This window comes from Ornithodoros turicata, chromosome 9 (genome assembly GCF_037126465.1).
Source record: "Ornithodoros turicata isolate Travis chromosome 9, ASM3712646v1, whole genome shotgun sequence".
Lineage (NCBI taxonomy): Eukaryota > Metazoa > Arthropoda > Arachnida > Ixodida > Argasidae > Ornithodoros > Ornithodoros turicata.
The window spans coordinates 19,788,744-19,803,896 of record NC_088209.1 but is presented as its reverse complement, the minus strand read 5'-3'; the positions used below and the strand labels follow the sequence as shown (position 1 = coordinate 19,803,896).

Here is a 15,153-nt window from a genome sequence, read left to right as displayed (position 1 = left end):
AAAAGATTACCTCAGTTTATGCTGTAAGATTACGCACAGGTTCCCTGTGTTTCCACATCCCCGGACGCTCTTCTTTCCATCACAACAACCATTAAAACATAGAATTCATCAGGAGTGCATAACCTTGACACCTTTGACAACATGTCATTTTTCATGCTCCATGAGACAGCATTCGAGAGTGACGGCCAGTTGCGCTCAACCGGAACGCAGTTAAATTTTATCTAAGTAGGCTAACAGTGGACATCCCGCGATTCGGACACACAACTTCCTTTCGTAGGCCGTCATTCATCGAAAAGTTATGTAAGCTGCGTCCAAATGAAGTAAGCATGCTGACCCCAAATCGATTTCGTATAAAAGCCGTCTGTCGAAGTCGTCGAACAGAATTGTTAACGTTAACGACCGACATGAAAGGAACGGGTAGAACGCGTCCTCCAGCTCAAGCTTTCGCCGCAAACTTATACAAAATGTTGATAATTATAGCCTCGATGGCGTTGTTGCCAGACCTTATGAACGCCCAGGTCCAGGTACCCGGTATCGTCAGACCGGAACTCTTCAACCTTTCCACAAGTGGACTGAGGGGCGCGCTTCAAGACCTGCAGAGGGCTGTGGACACCCGGTTTCAGTTAGCATCTCAACTAGCTTCGACACCCACAAACCTCAGGAAGTTCTTCGACGAGCTGGCTGCACGGAACAGGCAACAGCCTATCACAAACCAGATCCTGGATGGCTCCAGGAACTTAAGTCAGTTCGTGCGCCTTGTGTTCGGCCAAGATGGAGCCGTGACTTCTGTGGATCCTTCACCTAATAAAGAGAAGAAGCCTGACGTCCCTCGGCCAGAGCGTGAAAACGTGACCGAGTCTCGTTATGTCATATGAGTGCATCGAGGAGATTTAATCATGGAAGGCGAACAGAAGGTGAAGGCTGTCCAGAGCGCTGCCTGGTGGAGCGTCGATCCCCGCACCACAGTTATAGTGTGAATAAAGCATTCCTTGTGTTTTCTTCGAGTTCTTCGTTCCTTCATTCACACAGAAGGATAACCGTTCGAGAAAGAACTTCTTAAATTTATGAGACGTGTCTGTGTTTTTCAAGGAGCCTTTTTTGTGCCGTGCATAATAGGCACAAAATAGGCTCCTCCTCCCGTTTTCAACAAATCTAGGGCGAGAACGTTGTCATTCGGGATGATGGTTGGCTAGGAGCGTGCTATGTGGCGAAGTTCATTTCAAAGAGTGTACCTCACTCTCTGCCACGAATGATAGGGTTACCGCTTCTGATTCGGTGAGCGAGGGGGGCGTACGCCTCTTTGTAGCAATTTTGACATATGATAATTGCTTTTACCACCCTTTGCACGCTTTTTTGTGATAGTGAAATTAAAAAAAAATAGAGAGGGCGGTCTGCATGCCGAGAAATATATTTCTCGGCATCCACGCAGACCGCCCTCTCTATTTCTTTTTTATTTTTTATTTCTTCATATAAACGATTCCTCCTCCCCCTGTATTTTTCGGAAGAACGGGACAAAAGCGGCAGAAAAATAGCCTCTACCCTCTGAACAAGTAAGAAAGTACCAGGGGATTGGCTGTTTGGGTTTGTACTGTGTGAGATAAAAGGTCACCGTCCCTATCAGCCTTGACAAGGAGCACTCACTGGTCATTAGGCGTCCTCTCTGCCAGACGTGAGAAATTCACAGATGAAAATTTCGAACATCAACTACTTGCGCCCTGCAATAGATCGTACATGTAAGTTGTGTTCATGCGTGACCCTTGTTTGTGCCAAACATTGTTTGTATTCATTTGTGGAATGCACTTATGTGACTCAACCACAAATGGTACATGTTATAAGGACAACTGCTGAAGTAATGCAAAAGTAACGGCAATTCTTATCAGAAGTAACGGCGTTAGTAACGCGTTACCTACTACCGCAACAGTAACGATTAACGTAACGCGTTACTTTTTAAAAAAGTAGTGAGTAACGGTAGTGCACTACAAAATAAAAGTAACTCCCCCACCTATGCCCGGCGGCGGCTCATCTTCACGGAGAAATGTTGAACGTTGACTTGAGTTTTAAGTATGAATGTAAAAAAAAGGAAGACCTGACAACTGGTGAACTGATATGTCCCTTATAATAAGATGTATTCCTTTTCGCGTGAGATATTAAATTCGCAAATTTTTGGAAGCAAGCTAAAAACGTGTAAAATAGTTCCACGTAAAAGAAAGGGATAGAGCCTTATGTGCATCACCTGCGTTTCTGAAGAAACTAAAACACCGACGGCGAAACCGACCTGCTTCATGTGCCATGTTTCAGATGTGTATAAGTGAACGAGATTACGCTGTAGTGCTTTGCGACAAGATGAGAGACTGCTGCTCACTTTACAGCCGCAATATCCGAAGTGAAGCAAGCTCCGCATATGACGAAGTCATGTTTATTGTCCGTGTACGGCTACTGCTTTCGTAAACGCTATCTCTTCGAAAGCAGCGGCCTGCAAGGTAAGTCGTTTTTTTTTTACGTACTGCCCCAAACAGCACAACATCTGGGCCCAATATTGGCCCCATATTGGCAATACCGGCCCAATATTGAACCAATATTTGGCCGAGATGTTGTGCTGCTTGGTGCAGGTCAAAAATTTGCACGGAACGTAACGATGAAGAAATAAAAAGAAAAGGAGTGGCTTCGGCGGTATACCCAGGGTGCACATGACTGGTCATGATAGTACAAATTTTGTAGGCGACTGCCTTTGTTTTCAATGTCCGCTGCCACACATGAGTATTGTTTCCCTCTTTTTTAACAACAAATAAGTAGATAAATAAAATGAAGAAGAAGAAGAAGGAAACAGTAGGGAACTGTAGAAACAGCAGTGATGCGCAGTAGTTCAACTTAGTTGAACTTAGTTGCAATTGCTACTACTAGCTAAGCTACTTTTTATCTAGCTGCCCGGCAATTCCAACTACCTGACGAAAAGTAATTCAATCCAATGTGCCTGACCTTTTATAGCACCCACACTGTAGTATAATGGGGCTCCTTACTCTACAGGAAGGTCAATCAACTTTTGTTTTGGGCGATGAATGCATAATACCTCCGAAAGCATGGTATCGTCGTGTTCTTTCACTCATTTATAGTAACTGTTGTTCCGAAATATTCCGCGTCACATTCTTGATCTTGGTTTTGACTCCCTGCATCATTCACTTTTTGTATAGTACGTTTCTTCTACTGAAAATCGTTAATAGCTAGTTTCTACTAATCACGCAAGCACGTCTCAGTAGGTACAGAAACCATAAGATAAAGGACGTTGTCAAATTAAAATTTAGCTGCGTCATGCGAGAAGCACTGCGGGAGTTCGTCCATTCTTAGAACCTCTGTCATAACGACTTTATTCGACTGATGGTGAGTTGGGCGCTTCATCGCTAGGGGCGATACTGTACCCCCAATGCTGGCGGGTAATGTGGTGAAATGGAATAGTGAGTCAATCCATAGGGAAGACCGAAGTCCTACGGCGCACAAAAACTTTAGAAGTGCATTTAGGGCAGCGCATTGATTGGCTGGATTTGGCCATGGACCAAATAACTTGGACACGGGAGGGGTCGAGAGTTTAGCTGATTTAGAGAAACTGAAAGTGTTGACCGGAGGTGTTGGCAGTGCGGGCAGTAGACCTCTACCCGACAAAACGTCGTCATGACGTTGGTACACAGACTGAAACCGAAACAAATCGGAAGAGGAGGGCTGGGTTCCACGAATGGACACTTGTTCGCTGCCTCCTATTAAAAGAAAAGCACAGGACCGCAGGTCGCGTCCCTTTCAGGGAACTCAAGATCGTTGCCTTCGGGCGCAACCTTGTTCGCCCCTATCTGCAAGTAACCGAGCGTTCTGCGCATATCTCCTCTCCCGGTTACTCCACTCGGGAAGCCCCATTGGCTACGGCGGCGCCCTCCCTGTTCCCTCTCACTGCCTCCTCTCATGCGCAGAGACGCACTTGCACAGCGTATTGGTGGAGCTGTCGAGCACTATGACGTCATTTGTTTATAAACAGGGAGAGGTCTACTAAGAACGAAGGGGGACGCCACGATATTCCACCGTTAAGAATCCACTGTTTAGAATCCCAGACGTTCAAAATCCCAGACTTCTAAATTAAAGCTTTAATATGAAGGATGGCGGAATGATAGTGTCGAATACTACATATTACTGAAAAACCTCGCAGTATTGCGTTATTCTGACGTCAGTATAGAAGTCATTGTCGTGAATAAAAACCAGGTTTTTTGGCGACCGTTAGGCTTAGCGTGGCGGCCACATCACAGCAGCCAAAATTGTTAGAATTTGGTTAGGTTAGGTTACTTTTCAGAGGTAAGGTTTGTTTAGGTGTTTTTTGACAGTTCACCACGCCGTTGGGGAGCTCCCCACAGTTGGGCACGCGTGCAACGTTACGCCAGCGCCGCTTGGGATTTTGAACATATATGGGATTCTAAACGGTGGATTGTTAACGGTGGCATTTCGGGGTACCTCCGAACGATGTGCCCCAGGTCTTCTAGATCACAGTAAAGGTCCCATGAGTACAAGTCTGGACAAAGGGAGTTGCCTCAGGACAGAAGCCGCCGATATTTCGAACAGAGACTGTTCTTCTTCTGGGCACCGTCCTCATCATTGGCATGGTATTTAAAGATATGGTTCGAAATATCGGCGGCTTCTGTTTTAAATACCATGCCAATGATGAGGACGGTGCCCAGAAGAAGAACAGTCTCTGTTCGAAATATCGGCGGCTTCTGTCCTGAGGCAACTTCCTTCCTACATCTCTACCGGTTCGCTGGATTTCTACCCATCTAAGGTCTGGACAAAAGTTTTATACGAAACGTGCGAGCGGTGTATTTTCTCCTCGCTGCGACGCTCCAGCGGCAAGCGGAAGCGGGCGTGTTCACTCGTTCATAGGCCTGTTTCCACTAAAATATCGGTCGGCGACCGCAGCGCCGATCAGGGCCCTGCTGCACAGCTGCCGTACATCGCGTTTGTCGTACTTCGCGCCGTTCCGCTGTACTGCGATGACATCTCTGCCAAAGAAAACACAGTCGGGTAAACAATACTGTTGTATTGTAAACTGCTCTAGCAGCTCGAAGAACGCGTGGGGTCGGATTCCTGCAGCGAAGTCGTACCGTTTCCCCGGCAAACCACACACGAGAAAGGCAGGCGAGAAGCGTGGGTGAGAGCGAGATATTCCGTTTTTGGGTTTCCCAGTGGGTGTTCCCATTGCTGTGGTTTGCTGTTGCACGAACTGCTGTCACTTTTGTTCACGTAGCACTAAACAGCTGCAGCATGATTGCATTTTTCGATTACTAGAAATCGGAACGCAACGTTGTACTGCGATTCATTCACTCCGCACTCCGCGCAGTGACTCTTGACGCTATGGGCCATGGGCGTACCGAGAAGAAGTCAAGGGGTTGTCTCCCCCCCCCCCCCCCTCACCCGCCGTAGCTCCAAGGTCACTTGTGAAAATTGTGCCTCTTTAGAAATACAGGTCGTCGTTATTATTCCCTGATGTCCTAATATGAACCTCTAAACACCCGAACAGTCCGCAGTTCCAATTTTCATGAAAAGTGGGGTTCCAATAGTTAGGTCCGTAGCGCGCGCTGCGATTACTTTTGTCCTTCATCGGTGGTTTCTAGCGCATCATGTGGACATCAGGCTTTAATATCGCAATTGCAATGTGGTCCCTAAAATCAACAATTAAAAAGTTGATTAAAATATATATGTTAATTAGCCCCCGAATTGAGAAAAAATACGGTTTCCTAAAGCAGCCCCGTGGAGTAATCGAATGACAAAAGTAAAAGCATCCTACGGCAACTCTCCTTTTTATGAAAATTTGTTGCAGCTACAAAGAAACGCCCTGTAGAACAACAAATTGCACACTGCTTTTTCGTTCCCTTTAAAAATTACAGCATATGTTCGCGTTCAACGGCACTGGAACAAATCAACAATCTGTTGCACAATCTGTACACCACACCTATAGGTACACCTTCACAAAGCTTCTATACCAACATTCAGCTGCGACTCCTAGTAACGCAATATTATACACCCAAGACATGCCATTTAAGACAGACTCACGCCATCTAGTTAGCGTTCGCTTTCGAAGAGAGTTGGCTGCACAGTTGAAAAATTGTTTTTTTTTTTTTTCGCTTTGTTTTCCTCGCACGCTTTAAGGAGGTAATGTAACCGGCGCGAGCGTGCAGAGCATGCTAGAAAACGACAAAGCCGTTATTTTCATTCGCAGGGATCTGGAAAACTGCAGTAAGCTTTTTGAATTTGTTGGTTGCAATCAACTCCAGAACTCTTACTGAAGGGAATGAAATCATTTTGGCCCAAATATCGCGGCCGGGCGGGCCGAGAGATGCGATTTTGTTGCATCTCCCATAGACTCCCATGTATTGAAAATTTGACAAACTTTAATTCACCAAAAATCAGTGGATCTTGTTAGGCCTTCAAAAATATGCCATTCCCTAGGTAAACTAGAGGGGAACATGCCTGTACCTGTTCCGTGTAGAAATTTAGCGAGGTTTACGAGAACCCTGCGAACAAAAATCCCCCATAGACTTTCTTAAGAAGTGAGTCCGCCTTAAGCGTTTGCCAACAATCAAACTATACGTAATCTGATGACGGAGAGATAGGACATATGCTAAGATCCGCGGATATTCCGAAGAGAGGGGGGGTGCTTCTTGAAGAACGGCCAATATGCGCTCGAAATATCTATGGTTCCTGATATGAGACTTATCACTCCATATGAAGCACTCAAATACGCGAAACCGCATGGATGTTTGCTCAAAGCAGATGGAGCCAATTTTCCCATATTTTTCTATTTACACTCACTCATGCTCTCTCTGGCTCTCTCTAGTTGCCTGCCTTGATAGGTGCACAATGTGCTTCGTCTTCACTTGTACATAAAACCGTCCTAGTATTCGCTATTTCCCGCTCCCTACATTTTAAAGCCACAGCACGGCTACATAAGAACACCACAGCCGAACGCCGCCGTTTCCAATGTATATCTCCTGAAATAGCGGCGCGTGTTGGTGCTACGTCTAAAGTGTGACGGAAGTTGCAGGGCAATGCCGGAAGAACCAACAACCATAGCACGCACGTTAAGAACGTATGTAAAATCATGCTACCTGCAGAACAAACATTCCCAACAAGTCGATACGACATTTTGTTTAAAGGGGTTGAGAAACCAAATGCAACCCACTAAATATATGGCATCGTTTCATACACTGTAGTCTAATGAGCCGACATGCAAAGTCCCACATTCATCACTTGAACGTCTCTTTCTTTCTTTCTTTTTTTGCATATTGTTTTCGCATATATTTCGAACGGCATATTTTTCAAGCCACCGTAGACGGTGGCGCCGAACAACGCTGAGAGACATTGGCAGACGAACAGGAAGTGACGTTTAAGGTGTGCGCGCTTGCCTGAAGTTCCCGAGGGTCACTGTGCCGAAACCGGTCCGACGGCAGTCTCCCTCTTTACAACAGCTTACGTTCGGCACCCATAGATCGATATGCAGGTGATTTCTTCAAAATTTTGAAAATTGTTTCAGAACCCCTTTAAGGCCTTTCCATCATGGCGGTCGTGCGGCCAGTGTCTCCGAGGCAGACAGAGAAAAAGGCTCGCAAAGGAGAGGGGCCGGACTCCGCTCGAGCCTGGTACCTGGAGTTCTTCTGCTCTACGTATGTTCTCTTCGGCTGGGCCGGTATCGCATCGACACCTGTGCTCTACGTCGGTCTCATCAGGGAGTTCGGCATACCGAGAGAAGATGCATCCGCCCCATTCACTGCTATGATGTGCGCCTATTTCTTAGGAAGTAAGTTTCTGACGACGTCGATCCCCACTTATGCGACTAACAATGACGTAAGGGTTCCGTGACATTTCATCGAACACCATTTCGTCGAAAATGGACGTTTCATCGAACGCCGATTCATCAAACGCCGTTTCATCGAATCGGTGGCCGCCGGTTTTTCTTGAGGGAACGTGTGAAATACGTAAAAGGCTCTGGCCTAACATTGGTCAGTCTCCCAAAATGTGTGAAATACGTAAGAGGCTCCCCTGACCTAACCTTGGTCAGGCGTCGACGAAACGGCGTTCGACCAAACTGGCAGACACCTCCTGACTACGTCCCCCCTTATGCGGCTAACAATGATGTAAGACATTACAGAAAGCGTCACTGTAACAGACCTAAACGCGTTCTATTATCACGTGGACATACATTAGCCGCTAACATAGCAAAGCGAGCAATAGCCGTAACTCTAATACGGATTAAAGGGGCACTAAAGTGCAAGGAGTTTCTCGTCGTGGGATGAAATTAAGATGCAGTTACCTTGACATCAACACAAACGGAACGGTATTCATCCTTTGAGTAGTTCTTGACTTAAGCGCGAAGGAAACCGCAATTTACAGTTTCCCTGCGGCACTGCGGTGCCCGTCTCATCGCAGGAAACAGATTTGCGAGAATCAATAGAAGGCCCCACCGCCATGTCGCACGAGAAGGAGAGAGAGAACGAGAAGGAAAGCGGAAATTGTGGTTTTCTTCCCGCTTAAATCACGCACCACGCAACGGATAAATCTCGTTCCTTTTATATTGCTGCTTATATAGCTGCACCTTTCATTTTTCGCGTCTGAAATGAAGACCTACCGAGAGTAAATTAGGTATAGTATTTCCTCTGCCATGTCCCGCGAAGGCACTGGAATAGCTGTTGTTGACTTATCTAATTATTTGTTTTCGATTTACTTCGTTTGTTCCTTATCAGGTATGGTGTACGCGATCCTGTCCAAATGGCTCCGTGAAAAAGCACTCCTGCTTCTAGGAGCCACTATTTCATCGGCCTCGCTAATGGTGGGGTACTTCATCACGGACGTCAACCTCCTGATATTCGTCTTTGGACCAATTCACGGTAAATAGGACACTACACGAAAGCCATCGTCACCCTCGTTAAACTATTATCAATCAAAGAGTGACATTAAACGGCAGGAGCAACTTATTTATTTACACATGGTAAACGAGGACGTTCGTGCACGAGACTGCACATCTTGAGGTTGCAAACATATGAACATGGTACAGGCACTTATATACAGTAGACGGGGGAGTTTTAGCACGAGAGGGTAGCAGTAGAGTCGTAAGGTAGCAGGGTGATGGAAAGGATACAAATACGGGTAAAAATCAAAAGAACATAAATACAAAAGCAGGGGTAGGTATCAGAAGCGCAACATAACGCAAGCCCAAGGGATTTACACAGGAAGCGAGAACGAGGATACAGGCGCGGAGTACAAAGGTGACCAGTGCACCGTAAGAACGTGAAGACGCAGGTGGTCTCACGAAAGAAACAAACGGAGAAGATATGGAATGAAAAATTGAGAGTTCTTTTAAATTTTAGAGAGAGTTTGTGTGTGTGTGTTTATTGCTTTATTTTATTTCATGTGAAAATTTTACGCCTTCTTATCACCAATCGTTCAACCAGTCAATGCTTTCACACACCAAGCGTCATGGAACAGCTGGTCGCACCAGTGCGACCTACGTTTCCATTCTTTTTTTTTTTTTTCCTTCTACCTAGTTCTAATCAAATCTAACTTATCATTTCAGGGTTCGGCGCAGCAGTCGTGGGCGTCGTACCTGGCAGCTTGATATCTCAGTATTTTGTGAAATATCGCGCAACAGCTATGGGCATGATGTCCGTCACCCTCAGCTTGACCGGCATCGTGTATCCACCTTTAACCGCTTTCCTCATTTCCCACTTTGGGTTCTCAACGACGTTGCTTATGCTCGGGGCGATAAGTCTGAACCAGTTTGTCTGCTGCATCCCTCTTTCCGGTGCTCCATGGAAGAACGAAGTGAGCCCAGACCGTAGCGACGTTTCGACCACTCCTTGTTCCAACTTAGTCAAGACTCCTTCCTCCGATGTCGTGCTACAAAATGGCTTCGACAAGTTCTACCCGTCGACGAATTTGTCCTGCTCCAGCCCGCAGCTCAGCCACGAAGAATTTGGCAAAGGCGTTCATTACTGCGCGGCAGAAAACTACCATAATGCTCAGGTAAATTTCCAACGGTCACTGTAACGTTTATTCAGTGACGTCACCCCTCCAGAGGTCATTAACTTCGCAAAGGCGAAACCGCCGCCATGATATATGTTCTTCGAAGTTTGGTTCCAGTTTTCCTTCACTGCCATGTGGTACTTAGAGAACTGTTAACGTGGAAAACATGGACATTACTTGAATTGTGGTACAAATATTGTTCACATAGTACAGTAACTTTGAAACATCATATGTATACGGTGAATGCGTTGCGATGTATGTGAACGCCTGTGCAGTCAACCTACAGACCTACGTTATGGTCGCAAGTTTGCTAGCTGCAGCGGCGCTGTCCTGCGGATCACGTCATGTGAATAAACCCTATACACAAAACACACCCTCTGCCACTTCGAACTAAATTTGGCGTCGTCGGATTCCTAGGCTATACGTGTTTAAATCACGAACGATGCAAAGCATAAATACCGTTCCGTTTGTGTTATTGTCAAGGTAACTGCATCTTAATTTCATTCCACGAGGAGAAACTCGTGCACTTTAGGGCCCCTTTAATACGTATTAGAGTTTGACTATTGCGGCTATTGCTTGCTTGGCTAGGCTAGCGGCTAATGCATGTGCGCGTGATAATAGAACGCGATTAGGCAACGCCATCTACATACCGAAGGCATGCTTAGTGCTTCCTCTCACTCCTGTACGTAAGCGTATAAAGTCAGAATTCTCTTCTACAGCGATTCGCCGTTCGCCAGCGTTCGGCGAATTCAAGAACCAGCAAATGATTGCAGCTAACTTGGAACATGTAGACCTGAGTAGACAGAAAATTCAACACGTTTTCCAGAAAATCAGTTTTGAGAAAGATATGGAAGCGTTTTGCCCTCCATTTCCAAGTTTCCACTCAGTACGCGGAGACGTTCAATCACTACTCACAGACGACGGTCGTTTGTCTTCGTGGCCACGACCGCTGAAAGCACGTTCGTGATTGGCTGACTATTAGTTGTTACGTCACGTTGGCGAGTAAGCAGCCTTTCTCTATCCAGGTGGTGTTGGCTGTTGCTAGGTGACGGACGTCACGACTGTCGATGACGTCACCTATGCTTTTGGAGAATCCGAAACCATTAAGTTCTGCGAGTCCTTCGAAAATTAGTGGAAATTAGTGGAAAATAATGTACACTGGCGGCATCTATGATTCGCGTACTGAGTCTTTCAACCAGGTTGATTTATGGTCTGTAGTGACACACGTAACATGAAAAACGGTTAGGAGCAACTAAGATTTATTTGAACAAGAACTTCCGTGCAAGAGACTGCACTTCTTCAGGTGGTGAAGAAGTGCAATCCTTGAACTACCTGAAGAAGTGCAATCTCTTGCACGAAAGTTCTTGTTCAAATAAATCTTAGTTGCTCCTAACCCTTTTTTCATGTTACGTGTGTGATTCCCTCTTCGCTGGCTCCTTGATAGTGTTTCTCTTTCCCGCCCCCCTTTCTGTAGTGACACTTTAAATCACAGTGACGTAATGTATTTATTCATGACTATGTTTTCTGTGTGTTTCAGCTAACATTAAAGGCACCGGAAAAGAAACGCTCTGTCCTTTCCCAAGTCAGGCCCTTCGTCCGCGCTTTCTTCATTCACACTTGCCTGTCCAACATATGCAGCACGTTCATCATTTTCACCTTATCCCTCATCCTCGTTGACTTCGCCCACGACAACGGTATCACACGGTACGGCGCAGCTATGCTCGTAATCATCATGGGAGTTGGTTGGACGGTGGCCAGCCTGACCATTGGTCCAGTCGTCGACAGGGGTTACTTGATGAAGGAGACTGTCATCAGCGTCAGCTTCTTCCTCCCAGCAGTGAGCCTCGTGCTCATGGTCTTGCTGAAGACCAGTTACGCTTGGCTTCTGGTCAGCAGCTTCCTGATTGGCTGGGGACATGGGACAAGAGCCTTTCTCCTGTTCGTCGTCGTGTCTGAGAGATTTCGTGCGTCCCTGCTACCGCTCGGATTCGCAATCATGAGCACCTCGTGCTTCGTACCGTTCTTGTGCAGGACTCCGTTGATAGGTAAGTCTCTGTGCTGCACATACAGGGTGTTCCACCTAAAGTGATAAAAAATTCTAATTGGTGACGTATATACTCGCCGGAGGATTGTGGGAGTTCCGGCAATTACCTTCTGGAAACTTTTACCATCACTGAGGAAGGCTTTGGACAATTTTTAATTGAAGGAAACTTGTTTTTCAATTTAACTTTGAAAATTGCCAAGCGAACCTCACTTTTTTTTACAGAAATATGAAGTCCTCCACGGGTAACCAAAGACTCAGCAAAAACTATGCACAGTGTCGCAACAGAAATAGTTTTAAAAAAAATAGTAAAAATTCCGCTTTAGCCCCGCCTGCTTGATTGTCGCAAAGAAGAGCGCACGGAAGGTGCGTGGAAACGAAGAAGTGTTCCCGCCCCTTGTTTTACCTTTCTTTCTCCCGCTTTGACCTTGATGCTGGTGACAACCGTACGACCACAAAGAAAAAAAAAAACAATCGTCTTATTACAGAGAAGGCAAAACAAATGAAGGCGGGAACACCTCCTCCTCTAGGCGCACATTTCGCGCGCGATTCTTTGCGAAAATCAAGCAGGCGGGGCTAAAGCTTGATTTTTACTTTTTTTTATTATTATTCCTGTTGCGATACTGTGCATAGTCTTTGTTGGGTGTGCAGTTATCCGTGTAGGACTTCATATTTCTGTTTAAAAAAAGTGAAGTTCGCTTGGCAATTATCAAAGTTCAATTGACAAAAATAAATTTCCCGCAATTAAAGATTGTCCAAACCCTTCCTGAATGGCGGCAAAAGTTTCCAGAAGGTAACTGCCGAAAGACCTACAATCTTCCGACGAGTACGTCGCCAGGTAGAATTTCTTATCACGTTAGGTGATACACCCTGTGTATAACCCTTCAAAGAGGCCACGCCATTAGCCATAGAAAGAACCAAAGCATTATCATAATCACGATCAAAATCATGAGGCATACACTAAAGGCTACTTTTGCTCTGAGAGCAATGCAAAAATATTGATTCACGTGCAATGTTCATCAAACAGACAACCGAAGTACAGCTTGCGACACACTTGTCTGGAATCGACAGCTTGAGGTTTATTCGGCCTGGAATCTCCAGGCGTTGCAAGGCTGTTTATTTCGACTAATAAAGGAGTAGCATGCCGTACGTGTCTATATAGACCTCTACCCGAGAAACGTCATCATGACGTTGGTAGACAGATTGCCACCCAAAACAAATCGGAAGGGGAGGGCTGGTTTCCACGAATGAGCACTTGTTCGCTGCCTCCCATTGAAAGAAAAGTAGGACCGAAGGTCGCGTTACTTTCAGGGACCATCATAATCCCCTCAAGACCGTGTCTTTCGGGCGCGACCTTGTTCGCCCCTAGCTTTGAGCGTAGTTCAACTCTACCAAATTGGTGGCGCTCTCGAACACTATGTCGTCATTTGTATACAAACAGGGAGAGGTCTATTAGTCGGAAGAGACTTTCCTGCAGCACCTGTAGATTTTGGACAGGATAAACCGCAAGCTGTCGACATCAGACAAGTATGTAGTAAGCTGTACTATACCGCAGTTGGGGACCTATCTTGAATGAGTCGTTTTTACATTGAAAAGCTGGCAGCGCCTCACTTTATTCCGCAAAGGAACTCTCGAGTTTCATACCCTTGCCTCAAGCTCCGATGGTGGTGGTGGTGGTGGTGGTGGTGATAGGGCTTGCCGTTGTCGGCCTCACGTATGTGGGCAACGTCACGACTCACGCCCTGGGGGAATGTGCGTCCTGGGCCGACTTCTAAAGGAACTGTGCCGACATGTGTCTGAAAGCGTCTGAGGAAAACCCAGGAAAAACCCCAGACAGCACAGCCGGCACCGGGATTCGAACCCGGGTACCTCCCAGTCTCGACGTGACACTCAAGCTCCGAGCTGCCACCGCTCCGAGCTTCTACATGACGGAGAATAGCGAACCAGCTTGCGGAGCGCAGCCTGATTCGCTATTCTCCGTCACGTGCCGCGCTGTAGACGGACACCTCGGTCACCCCGCTGCGACGATGGCTTCTCTTCGAAACAGGGCTTCTAATGCTAACGCATTAGGAACTCGTCAACGTAATTGCTGCAGAGTTTCCATGTCCGTGGGATATGGAAGTCGCGATGGTATTTAAAATGATCAATTTGTAATAGAATATCTTAGAGACAATCATGTTTTGTAACATTTTGCTGACTTAAAACAAGAATAAACTGAATTCATGTATCGAGCAGGCGTTCAATTGAACGTTTGTCATAATCCAGCCTCGACAGCAGAAGTATATATGCAACATTAATTGTCTGTTCTACAAGAACTTTAGTCTTAGCGGGTCGGCATGTAGATTGCCTTTATTGCCACTGTTTCGAGGTTTATTCTTCCAAAGTTTCGTTTGTTTTTTTCTTTCCAGGTTATGTCCGTGATGAGCTTGGCTGTTATGACGGTCTGTTTCTCGCACTGGCTGTTCTGGCCATAGCCATGACAGTTTCCTGGAGCACGGTAACACTTAACAAGTGGAAACGCCGCCGAGACAAGCTAGTGATAACAGCGCCATTTAGAGACTGAACGTTGTGAATGGAGAAGGACTTTCATCTGAGCTTGCGTAAAGTACCTGGGAATGAGTCATTACTCCTACCAGACGCGACCCCGGTGACTGACAGGCCCAACCACGCCTGATTCCGAAGGTCAAATGCTGCAGAAATAGGAGGAGTTCATCATGAATTAAGACTTTATTTGTACCACCATAAGCTGAGGAACCGCAAAGCCTTTATATTTTAGGGTGTTCAAATTAATATTTATTGTTGAACTCAACGAACAGGAATAAAGTTTAACAACAGATTCGTACGAATAGTGCAGAAAATCGACCCACAGTAAAGCGAGACCACAATCGAAATAGAAGTGACGACCCTGACTGCGTGATAAGTAGGCTTTCGCGTTTTCGGCAATTGCCGAAAAATGCTGAAAAACACTCGCCGAAGATTTTTTGAAAATTAGGCATGTTCCAAAAAACTCTGAATTATACTCTTGCATATGGTGCTACATACGAAAATGCCGGAGCATCTCATTTTCG

At 46.0% G+C, this 15,153-nt stretch overlaps 1 protein-coding gene across 1 annotated transcript; it reads left to right on the top strand.

Annotated features, from left to right (window-relative positions):
- Positions 1 to 2,439: 2,439 nt before the first annotated feature.
- LOC135367792 (monocarboxylate transporter 5-like) lies at positions 2,440 to 14,921 on the top strand. Its single transcript, XM_064600916.1, has 6 exons — positions 2,440 to 2,480; positions 7,559 to 7,822; positions 8,766 to 8,909; positions 9,596 to 10,044; positions 11,582 to 12,089; positions 14,494 to 14,921. The coding sequence occupies exons 2-6, from the start codon at positions 7,582 to 7,584 to the stop codon at positions 14,646 to 14,648; spliced, it is 1,497 nt and encodes a 498-aa protein (XP_064456986.1). The 5' UTR covers positions 2,440 to 2,480; positions 7,559 to 7,581; the 3' UTR covers positions 14,649 to 14,921.
- Positions 14,922 to 15,153: the final 232 nt, after the last annotated feature.